The sequence below is a fragment of the Caloenas nicobarica genome, chromosome Z, assembly GCF_036013445.1.
Source record: "Caloenas nicobarica isolate bCalNic1 chromosome Z, bCalNic1.hap1, whole genome shotgun sequence".
In the NCBI taxonomy this organism is placed as follows: Eukaryota; Metazoa; Chordata; class Aves; order Columbiformes; family Columbidae; genus Caloenas; species Caloenas nicobarica.
Window position 1 is genome coordinate 28,929,310 of NC_088284.1, and position 12,694 is coordinate 28,942,003.

At 37.1% G+C, this 12,694-nt stretch overlaps 1 protein-coding gene across 1 annotated transcript in view; it reads left to right on the top strand.

The window, feature by feature from the left end:
• Positions 1–12,694, top strand: part of IPO11 (importin 11) — an 83,427-nt gene that overhangs the window by 30,849 nt on the left and 39,884 nt on the right. Inside the window, exons 17-22 of the mRNA XM_065657016.1 lie at positions 582–687; positions 4,594–4,720; positions 5,824–5,857; positions 6,039–6,079; positions 7,171–7,287; positions 8,675–8,788. Coding sequence (XP_065513088.1) covers positions 582–687; positions 4,594–4,720; positions 5,824–5,857; positions 6,039–6,079; positions 7,171–7,287; positions 8,675–8,788 — 539 coding nt within the window. The remainder of the gene's footprint in view (positions 1–581; positions 688–4,593; positions 4,721–5,823; positions 5,858–6,038; positions 6,080–7,170; positions 7,288–8,674; positions 8,789–12,694) is intronic.

A 12,694-nucleotide genomic window follows, 5' to 3' on the forward strand; every position in this document is an offset into this window, starting at 1 on the left:
TGTGTATGTGCTTGACTTCTTAAAAATTACAGGATAAATTTGCAAGATGTTTTTTAAGACACTGGGAGAGTAAGACCTAAATCCTATTTCTCCTTGGTGTCAGTATTTTCAAAATACTTATGTAAAAATATGGTGCTTTTTTCACCTTTTTTGTGAAACAAATCCTTAGCCAGACAGTCTCCATTACTGTCCTGCCCTTTCCTTTCTGCAAATAAGTGAGCTACAGGGCTTCCATGGAGATACTCTGTCCATTGTACAAGTAAGGAGATTTTATGGCAAAAGAGAAGAGTTGACTAAGACCTCTAATGGAACAATTACTGATGTCACAATAAGATCTTCACTGGTCTTATGTCTTTGAACTTTCTTCTGTAATACCTTTCTTTTACTAAACGTTCTTCCAGAGTTCACTTTACCATAGTCTGATAATACCTTTCTTCAGAAAGTTATGCTTTAGTTTTGTTTTCTTTATTATGTTCAGGTTATCAAAAATGTTTTCAGAAACTTAAATTAGTCTGATTATTTAATATTAAAATCATTTAGTATTTAAGCAAACAATAAGAATAAATATATATTTTTCCCAGTGTTTAATGCAGTTGGACTGGCTGCGTATGAGCTATTTGACAGTGTGGATTTCGATCAGTGGTTTAAAAATCAACTGTTGGCAGAACTACAGGTTTCTCACAACAGGTAAACACCTTGGTTTGTTATGCCTTCATTTAAATATGAACTGTTGATACAAATCTTTTAATATATAATGTCAAATAATTTCAGGTTTGAAAAATACTCAACATTTAAACGTATCAAATAAATGAGCAGTGGTATGAAATAGATATTGATAGCTGATACAGTCACAGAAGCAATAGCGTTCATGACATTTTCTGTTTACGTGGCAGTTACTTCCAGGGTTGTGTAAAAATAATATGTCTGTCCTCTTGCATATATTTGAGTTGACTAAACTTTCTCAGGACAGCCACCTTGGCTCATTTAAAGAAAGATATGTAGGCCTTCTGAGACCCCAGAGGCCTTTAGGCAGCAAAGGCCAACTGCAATCTGTGGAAATCTCTCTAAAACTGTAGCTCAGCCAAAACTGTGATTTGTTCTTCTCTGCTCGTTTCAATAAAATCTCTCTGTAGTGCTCTTCAGTTGATTTTGCCAGCAGTGAAGTGGGGAAGTGAGGATTTGTGTTGTGTTGTAAAGCGTGAATGATTACAGGCTGGTTCTACATCGAAAGTAGTACAGGGCACATCTGCTGGGGGTTTCCCTTCTCACCAAGGTTTCCTTCACTTGGATGGCCTTCACATGAAAACCTTTGTTTTGTTTAGTGGATGCCATAGGATGTTTTGAAAGATGCTTTTGGCATCTCAGTCTGTGTCTGCAACTGCCTAGAAGAGTGTTCCTCCCTGTTCCTGAAACTGTCATGCTTCCTCAGGGGAAGGACAGTAACTGCTATTGTACGTGCTAATCCTCATCTGATGAGTTCTCAGTCACCCTTTGGCTCTGAATAAGTATTTCCTGTTTTTCTCCTGAGTCATTGGCAGTGACCCTGATGGCCTTTGAAGAATTTTACTATTTCTTTTCTTTGTATTTGCCATTAATCTTACCACACATAATTGTTAACTGAAATTTATACTAATTTGTTTGCTAATACCCTTAGGAGCTACTATAAGTTGTAAATTATTTTCCATAATGCCAATTTTCCAAATGCCAATTATAGACACTTTCTTTACAAATACAGTTCAATTTAAGGTAGAGTGGAAGATCCTGGTGCACTTACAAATATTGAAATGCTTCTTTGCATTATAATATATTTCTTAAAAATGAATTCTTTACTTTTGGATATCTAACCTTACTTCAGAGTCACAGGGTAAGTGCCACAGTTGTTTACCTGCAGTCTCCTAAAGTTTTTATTCTTTTTCTCATTGGGTTTTTTTTGTATGATCTCAACTTCACCTTTCTTTTACCAGTGGCCAAGTACTCTAACAGGCTAAATGACAGAAGAGCAGGAAAAAATGAGAGATCTTGTATATATGACTGATCTTTTTTTTTTTGTTGTACCTCCTCAGCATTGATCTCTGAATAAAACTGCCACAGTGTTTGTAGCTTTGGCATTTTTATGCCATCCACCCATATAGCATTAAGTAAAACCGAGAAAAGTCTTCTGCGGTTGATATGGTTGTATTTACAGTAGGGAAGACACCTGATCTAGCCATTTGGTTGGCATTTTTGATATCTCAGGATGAAATTCCTGGGGGGACAGAAGCTTGTAGTAGAAGTCGTCCGACAGTTTGAAGCCTCATTTGCTTCAGCTGCTTCTACTATCAGCAGTGCTGGAGACCACCACGGCAATGAAGGAGACTGTGGTAGTAGTTTGATTGGAGTGCTGCTTTAACAACAGCTTCAGGAATATATATGCCTTTGAGATAAAGCAGATTGGAAGGCATGATCTGCTGTCCTACCGAGTGTCCCGTGGTGATTAGCATACTTGTTCACAAATTGGTTCGTGTCTGGGAACACAAACCTATGCGTTGTCAGCAGTGACAGTAAAGTTTGCTGTGTTTTGTTTTCTTTGAATGTTTCATTGTCTGTTGATAGTGAGACTGTCAACTGTGGCCACAGCAGTAGGAGAAATATAGGATTAATGAAAAAATATTCTTAAAGATATTTAGAAACATTGTATTGCCAAATTTATCACTTGCTATGGTATTTAGTTTTGTACAGAGTAAGGAGAAACTTTCCCGTAATATGAAAACACTTTACTGAATACAATCTCTCACGATAATTCAATCCTAAAACAACTTTTCCTGCTGAGAGAGAAGGTATCAATGTCACACTTAATACTTTGGTATCAAGCGAGATAGTTTGCACTTGAGTGGCTGAATGCTGTACAGACCACGTAAAGCTACTCTCCTATGACTATTGCAGCAGAAACTGCCTTATTTTGCAATATGGTCACTTTTCCCACGAGATATTTATGTCCAGCAGGCTCCATCTGCTTATACTTACTGTATGCTCTTATCGTAAAAGCTAATGATGTTCTAAGAGGTGAGCTTTTCCCAGGAGTGACTGTAGAAAATGTAGGACCTCAAAAATTAGCACCTATGAACAAACAATAACACCAAAACTCAAACACCGCTCCCCTGCACCGTCCCCCTTCCCCCGCCCCCCCCCAAAAAAAACCCAAACAAAAAACCAACAACCCAAAAGCACACTATCTTTTTCTCTACCAGGGAGAGAGAAAGAATATAAAGATACAGGTAGGATGTATGAATTATACAACAGATGTCACCAGAGTTGAAAATCCTTTGTATCAGGAGACTTAGGTCATTTAAAACTTTTCTTTATGTGGTAGTTGTTTGAAAACTATCCAACGCCAATCTCAAAACAAACCTCTTTTGTAATATTCTGATTTTTACAAGGTTATGTATCAGGCACGAGCTGTCTAAGAATAGAAGAAGTTGTATCATCACAGCTTCTGGAATAAATAGAAGGACATGTTAGTAAGGCAACATGTTGTGTAAGTCATGTTTCAGCATGGGTTGTTCATGCTTCGCTGCAACTCAGTACGTCTCAGGCAACACTGAATTGTTATTCCTCATTAACTTTATGTTCCAGTCTAATGGACTGCTATATACATGCAACTTCCACAGCTTTCATGTTTTCTGAAGTTGTGCTTTGTTAACTATCTCATGGTTATTGGAATGTTTACTATATCACGTTTATTAAATATAAAGAAGCCTTGATAGTGTCAGTTTAAATTGCTGTCTTAATGGCTTACATGACAGAAGTTCATAAAATGAAAAATACATTTAGGATAATAAAGCAAAATAATTTACTTGAAATTCTGCGGATGGGGTTCATCTTGCCTAATTTTATATGTCTGCAAGTTAAACATTTAAATTTGAGCTGCTTTTGCCCATCAGCTCTTATAATCAGTGGAGAAAAACAGCAGCTCTGTGGAATGCTTTTCTTAATCATTATGTTAGGTAATCCAGCTCGTTGCCTTTCTGGTTCTTGCTTCTTTGTATTGACTCGAAAGCTGTTTGGTTTGTACCTTTATTGCAGTAGTGGTGCAAGATTAGGTAATGTCAATTCTTTCTGAGAATAGTCTTAGACTGATGACACAAAATACTGTGGCAGTTGCTGTAATGCAGTACTTAAGTTTGCATTTTTAAGTTGTATTGGACCTAAAATTTTTAGTGTAAAAGGAATGTCAATGAAATTGCTGGAAAGTATGGTGATCACAGTAGACTCCATGATGGTGGTAATAAATGTAAGATTTATTTTTAGTTTGGTTTATTGGTGTGCTATGTGCAGAATAAACTATAGCTCCACTGAGATCTTCAAGATTCAGTCATTTAAGATGAGAGTTACCTTTTTCTGACTAAGCTGGTGTTTCCTGTGCCTTCTAGTAAAGAATTTTGATGAAAAAATTTCTGCATTAAAGTTCTAAGATTGGTCTTGACAAACTAAATCTTCTATTGGGGAATAATATTTTCCTTGTGATTGTTAGTTTTCTATTTCATCAAAGTGTTCTACAACGGCAAATATAATGAGTTAATGAGTACAATTTTTTTTTTTCCTCCACTTTTAAAGGTATAAACCAATACGGCGACGAGTAATTTGGCTGATTGGGCAGTGGATTTCTGTAAAATTCAAATCAGACTTGAGACCTATGTTATATGAGGCAATTCGTAACTTGCTTCAAGACCAGGACTTAGTGGTAAGTATAAATAATGTTCTGTAAACACAGCTGAAACATAAATACCATACCTTGTGTAAACTTGATTGAGAACTTCACACCTTACAGTCTGTTGTTTTGCAAGAGAGAATCTGTTGGGAAGCTGTGGGGGTATTTAATTGTTGAGATGTTGAACAAAAAGGTCAAGACATAAAACAAGCTCTTAAGATAATCACTAGATGATTACATCAGTGGGAAAATGAACGACAATAGTGACAGTCTGGTTTTTGTAAGAAGTTGTGAAGGGTCTGGAGATAAATAATTTATAAACAAATGAACAGTTTGTGTAGGTCAAACAGGGTTATTCTGTGACTAGTCCCTGCAGTATACAGTATTATTTTAGCATCAACAACAGTTATGTGCTAACAGAATATGATAAACGGCATTTGTTGCTAGGCTGGTTGAGTACAACTCTGTGGTTTTAAGCTACAATTTCAGCAGACCAGCAGGCAGGGTTGAGTTGAGAAGCTGGTTTTGCAATTGTTTCTTTCTTTCTCTTTATTTTATTTTATTTTATTTTATTTTAATTTTTAAATAGACAGACCTAGCAGCCAACAAATCGAGCTAATTTGTTATGGCAGTCATAACAGTTTTTTCAGTGATTCCAGACAGCTTTAGCAGAGCAGGATGTGTTTCTGTGTCAGTCTTGTGACTGTTTTTAGTTGACACTTTTGGAGCATCTGAACATCTACCAGGGAAGAACATGCTAACTTCCTGACTTTATTTCAGTCTGTGCTTTATGAGTGACAGCAAGCCATGAGATAATCCCAAGTTAAAATCCTTCTCTGTTGCAAGAGTTTTTGTCACAGGCTACAGTCTTGTTTAATTCTTTCTTGACCTTCATGAAGGTTTTACCTGAGTAGTTTCTCCAGGTGGTACCACTTCAGCAATGACAAATAAACTGTAAAGGGTACTAAAATGGAAATGTTGGAGTTGAACTAACTACATTTCTTAGCAAGTGACAGAACAGACAGAATTATTCAAGTGCCAAAACAGCAACTGATTTGATATTGTCAGATATTATGTTGATAAACAATATGTTTACTGGACATATGCATGATGCATCTTTACTTTTCTTTTTTCAGGTCCGTATTGAGACAGCTACGACACTGAAGTTAGATATCCTTTACTGACAAAGATGTTCGATTAGCTCTCAATTCAGAGTTACTGGAAAATAAAAAACTTAAAACTTACACGAAAATTATAATATGAAGGATTTGGTAGTATCCATGGAATATTTGCTTATTTGAGTCTCGTGTCCCTCTGCAGTCTGTATTATTTTTTCTTAATGGTTATTTACCTGTAGATGACTTTGAATTCAGAACTGACCAGTTCCTACCGGTAAGACCGTTTATATGAACATATTCTGTTGACAAGATAGATCTATAGAGGAAAGGAGGAAAAAATGTCCAGTTTCATTTCAAACCACAGTATCTAGTAATGAGTGTGTGTGTGTATGGGTTTTTTTTTTCAGTCTTCTTAGGCCAAAACATGTAAAAACTCATACTGTTCCTGCTAAGATTGCTGATGTGCAATATACAGACAGGCAATTCAAAACGTGTCGCTATTATCACTATTACAACTTCCTAGCATTGTGTGTAGTTCTCTCTCTCTCTCTCTGCGTGTATATATATATGTGTATATATATATATGTTTTACCAGATGCTAAGTTTCTTCATGCTATGACAATAACAAGTCTCACCAACATGACTTTCCAATGCCTGTTTCACATGGTACTTTTCAACCTGCTGTTTCACACAAATATTAAATATAAGTGCGTGGTTAAAATAGCACCTTAAAAACATAAACTTTCTTGGTCTCCTACGTTTATGTTCTTTACAGTGGTCATTACTGTTGTCATAAAGTAAACAATGAAATGTTAAGCTAAACATACAACACTTATTTTGATCACTGAAACTTAGCAGGTGCATTTTATTTCTCATTTGATTATGACTTCCCTGTTAATTACAACTCTCTTGTGAATGAACAAAACAAAAATGCAGAGTGCATCTACACTGTTCAGTATCTAAATTTCATCTGTGACCCAAAAGCTGGAAGAGCGTACCTTTGCTTTGACCCTAACAAAGTGCTCCTTCTGGAGAGATGCCCTTCAGCTTTATAGTGTTTTATCTGTGAAGTAATGTTTATACTTGCCCAAACATCAGAATGGTTTATGTTCAAACTTGATCACATTTGAACTGTTATGAAAGAGTCTATCTGAATCTTTTTATTTTGTTTTAGGTAGTGATTGGTTAGTGTGATTGGCTAGTGTGCCTTTTTCCCAATGAAAAAGTAACATTTCACATACTTTGTAATTGTCTTTCAAAGTTCACAGATGTCTTAGAGTGGTAAGCGTATGTAAAAAAACACCAATTCAGGTCACCAATTGTATTTTTGATGGTCTAATCTGTAGCTGTTTATTTTTCTTTCAGTATCTGGAACCCATGTTTACACTGCTTTTTCAGCTGCTTCAGGAAGTAACACAGTGTGACACCAAAATGCATGTTCTTCACGTTCTGTCTTGTGTAATTGAAAGAGTGAATATGCAGGTATTTTTTTTACAGTCTTCAGTGTTAACTTTCTACTATGAATTCAGAGAATGACTTTTTGCTTTATACAAAAATAGTGAAAAATCTAATTGATTAATAGACTGGTTATTGTTATGGTCAATGCCTGCATTATTTGCATTCCTTGGTTCTCTTTTCCTTTTCCAGTTCTCATTTATCTTTTTTGTAACATGTTCTTGCTTGGTTACTGCTTTTCTTTATTCATTGTATTTTTGTATTGGCTCATCTTTTAGAGTACAGGAAGACTTTTACTGCTTATCTTAATGCATTTCTTTTGGTTTTCTTTTTTTAATTTTCACTCTCAAATCTAATTGTCTCATATTTAAACTAGCATTTTATTAAATCTTACATATTAAGAGACATTTTGGGGGTCAAAATGCTTCACAGTCCCAGGAACTATGCAGTTAAATTTGTAATCTCATCGGCACTGATATGGATTACAATTGCCTATACAGCAGTCTCCTAACCGCATGAAGAGTTTCAAGTTCACATGTATTTTTAGTGCTTTCTTCTTAGTGTTAAAGTATATTCTTCAGCTCAAATGTAAAGAAATTGAAGATGCTTTTGCAGAATTGAAAATGAACTGTTGATTGATTTTTGTGTCAGGTTATTTTTTCAGTATTGCTGTATTAAGGACAGAAATAATGCATGGTTTTGAGTTTATCTCCTCTTTCCACAAGGAATCCTGTCTGAGAGCCAAATGTAGCTTTCCTAATTGTCTGCTGTAAGGAAAGTCCACACAACAGCAGATTTCCCTGAATTTTGGATCAGCTAGAGAAGAAGCAGAAAAAACAATTTGAGAAAGAATGTTTAAGTCCGTTTAGGTTAATTCCTAATTAAATACTTTCGAAGACAAACAGATTAACCTTTTAATATTGTAGAGCATCACAGAAAAAAATCAGGTTGGGATGAACTTCTGGAGGTTATGTGGTCCAACCCCTGCTCAAAGCATGGGTAACATCAGAGGCTATTCAGTATTTTTTTTTTTTCATGAGACTGTTCCTGCTCATCTTAAAGAATACTGTTGTTTAGGACTCCTGTCTAAGTGAAGCATATATTAATATGAAAATATCTCTGGCTATCAAATCAAGTGTTGTTTGTGTTCTGTTTTCTGCTTAAGCCTCATTGCCATGCACAAATTTTACCATAGATAGTATGTTCTTCTCAAACCGCTGTGCAGTCAGAAGTGACTTCAGTCACAGAACATGGAAAATGGTGTTTTAGGAAGAGGAAAGAGGAGTAAATCAAAGCAAAATTTTTATTTTTACTGTGACAAAAGCAGGTCTTAAATATTTCAGAAATTATGCTTGGGATAAATTAATGGCCTTGTTTCACACATTAAGAAGCGAATTTGTGTTCTGAACTTCAGATACGACCATATGTAGACTGTTTGATTCAGTATTTACCACTCCTTTGGAAACAGAGTGAGGAGCACAATATGCTTCGATGCGCAATTTTAACCACCCTCATCCATCTTGTCCAGGTAAGGGGTCAGAATCCAATAAACGTTGTCAGTATCTCTTAGAGTTCTTTCTCAGACATGCCTACATGTACTCTGTGTTTGTGTCTATATAGAGGTAAAATTAAGGTATATTTTGGTTTTGTAGGCTATTTCTAAACGTTTCTAGTCTTATAATAAAAACATGGTTCTCTGATAGTGAAGATAAACATGGTTAATATGAAGCACTAATCTGTTTTGTTTTCAGGGGCTGGTTTGGTAAAAGCAGTTCTTTAGGCAGATCTGCTTGTGTTTGTGGAGGGTTTTGATTTTGTAATCTTGGAATTAAACCTCCTTTAGTGACCTTATGTGAAAGAGCTTGTTCTAGCTCCCTGTGTTTCCCAGCCAGCACTAGGAGTCTTGATCTCTTCGTACAGTTGTTATGTGCGGTTCTGACTTGGTTCTGCTGTGTAGGCACGTTTCCCTGTTACTTTAAATTCAGCTCCAGAGATGTGAAATTTCTATTTTGATGTTAAACTTTCTGTAAACATGAGCCACTTTTAAATCACAGGCCAAGATATGGGCCACCACAAGAAGTTTCACTTTACCTGTTCTTTCAGTTTTCATTTTGATTCAGATTAGCATCACATGTTTAAATCGTAACTGTTACTGTTACCATTTTTACCATTACCTTTCTACTGCTAACCTCTGATACCTATTATGTCCCTTTGCAATGATTTCTGCAACATTTTTGTATAGTATATGGGAAAAATACTTTATTTCATCCCTTGTTAAACTTCTTAGCTTTATGATGTTCTCTTGTGCCTTGTACATATATTGTATGAAACAGAGAAAAATATCAACTCTGAGCATAATAGATTTGTATCACATCCCGTTATTTGTATTTCAGTCTCTTCAATATTTTTTTTTCCTTTTGAGAATTTATCCATGCTCATTATGGATTTTTTAGCTATACTGTAATATCTCCTCTTTCTAATGTCCATTTTAAAACAGAATGGTCAGAACTATTTTAACACCTTACCTTTGTTCATGACTGTGGCTTATAAGTGAAATAAGTGATAGTAGTATTGAGAATAGCAGTGAAAATAGTGATTCTCAGACCATTGTTTTTCTGTAGATTTTATTTTTGTATATCTGTGTGGTGTAGCAAACTTTTCCTTTCTAGGATATATTCCTTGCATTTATCAACATTAGGTTTCATTTACCCATAGTTGTTCATTTAGCTAAGTTTGTTTAGTTCACTTAGTATCTTAACTGTTCTCAAAACTAAAGGAATGTAGATAACTTTTGGTCCCAGATTTTGCCATATAACATTAATAGGTATGTTGACCGACCTCGTATCTAAATGGAAGTTGTTAATAATCTGTATTCAGATAAATGAGTTTTGACCTTTTAGAATCATAGAATCGTTTAGGTTGAAAAGACCTTTAAGAGCATTCCGTCCAACTGTAAACCTAACACTGCCAAATCCACCACTAAACTAAGTCCCTAAGTGTCAGATCTACACATCTTTTCAATACCTCCATGGATTGTGACTCAACCACTTTCCTGAGCAGCCTGTTCCAATACCTGACAACCCTTTCAGAGAAGAATTTTTTCTTGATATCCAATCTGAACCTCCCCTGGCACAACTTGTGGCCATTTCCCCTTGTTCTATCACTTGGTACTTGGGAGAAGAGACCAACACCCTCCACGCTACAACCTCCTTTCAGGCAGTTGTAGACAGTGATAAGGTCTCCCCTCAGCCTCCTTTTCTCCAGGCTAAACAGCCCCAGTTCCCTCAACTGCTCCTCATCGGACTTGTGCTCCAGACCTCCCAACAGCCTCGTCACCCTTCTCTGAACTCTTGTTACCACCTCAGTGTCTTTCTTGTAGTGAGGGCCCCAAAACTGAACACAGGATTCAAGGTGGGGCCTCACCAGTGCCAAGTACAGTGGCACAATCACTACCTTAGTCCTGCTGGCCACACTATTCCTGATAGAAGCCAGGATGCTGTTGGCCTTTTTGTCCACCTGGGCACTCTGCTGGCTCATGTTCAGCTGGCTGTTGACCAACACCCCCAGATCCCTCTCTGCCAGGCAGCTTTCCAGCCACTCTTCCCCGAGCCTGTAGCGCTGCCTGGGGTTGTTGTGACCCAAGTGCAGGACCTGGCATTTGGCCTTGTTAAACTTCCTACACTTGGCCTCAGCCCATTGATCCAGCTGGTCCAGATCCTTCTGTATGGCCTTCCTACCCTCCAGCAGATCAAGACTGCCACCCAACTTGGTGTCATCTGCAAACTTATTAAGGATGGAGTCGATCCCCTTGTCCAGATCATTGATAAAGAGATTAAACAGAACTGGCCCCAATACTGAGCCCTGGGGAACACCACTCATGACCGGCCACCAACTGGATTTGGCTCCATTCAGCACAACTCTTTGGGCCTGGCCCTCCAGCCAGTTCTTTATCCATCGCAGAGTACACCCATCCAGGCCATGAGCTGCCAGCTTCTCCAGGAGAATGCTGTGAGATATGGTGTCAAAGGCTTTACTTAAGTGTAAGTACACAACATCCACAGCCTTTCCCTAATCCTTAGTAAGCAGGTCACCTGGTCATAGAAGGAGATCAGGCTGGTCAAGCAGGACCTGCCATTCATAAACCCATGCTGACTGGGCCTAATCACCTGGTTGTCCTGTATGTGCCACATGATGGCACTTAAGATGGTCTGTTTGAGTAGCTTTGACTCTTGATGGTGATTTGCCTTTCTTCCCTGTTTTTCTATACATGTACAATATGTTCTCTAATTCCTCTAGAGGTTTACTGTAATACCATGGCAGACAATTTTGAACACCTGTAGAAATTTTTAGCTGCTTGCTTTATCCAGAGACAAGAAATTCAGGTAATTTTAACTATTATCAGTGAAAGAAAAACTCTTGGTATAACTAAATAATCCTTAAACTTGAAATATGTAGAAATATCTGTGCTATTGGCAGTAAAAATTCAAATAAGTTGTAATACATTCCTGAGAAAAGATTGACAAATAAAACCATGCACAGTTATACTGCTTGCAGAATCCATGGTATTAAGGACTTCTTTAATATGCACTATGGCCAAAAGTATAGGTGAACCCCCAAAAATTACACAAATTTATGAAAGTTTCTTTTTCTTCTAAGACAAGTATGTTTAAATGAATAATTCCACAAAGAAGCCTTCACTGAGACACACCAAATAATTTTTAACTTAACAGTTTCCAAAAAGAATAGCTGTGCAACACCAGCATTCAACTAGCCTCAATTCTCTTAAGTAGTAATATTACAAAACATTAAGTAGTTACGGATTTAAGAATTCCATTCTTTTTAGGATTTTAGGCTTATTTTTAATTTATGATTAGTTATAACAATAGTTATCTTAACCCATTTTTTTAATAAGCTGTTCTTATGAAATGATTGTTGAAAAAAATTTTTACTCTGCATTCTTCAGAAGACATCACAGAATCACAGAATGTTAGGGATTGGAAGGGACCTCAAAAGATCATCTAGTCCAATCCCCCTGCCGGAGCAGGAACACCTAGATGAGGTTACACAGGAAGGCGTCCAGGTGGGTTTTGAATGTCTCCAGAGAAGGAGAATCCACAACCGCCCTGGGCAGCCTGTTCCAGTGTTCCGTCACCCTGACTGAGAAGAAGTTTCTTCTCAAATTTAAGTGGAACCTCTTGTGTTCCAGCTTGAACCCATTACCCCTTGTCTTACTGTTGGTTGTCACCGAGAAGAGCCTGGCTCCATCCACCCTTTATGTATTTATAAACATTCATGAGGTCACCCCTCAGTCTCCTCCAAGCTAAAGAGACCCAGCTCCCTCAGCCTTTCCTCATAAGGGAGATGCTCCACTCTCTTAATCATCTTTGTTGCCCTGTGCTGGACTCTCTCCAGCAGTTCCCTGTCCTTCTTGAAC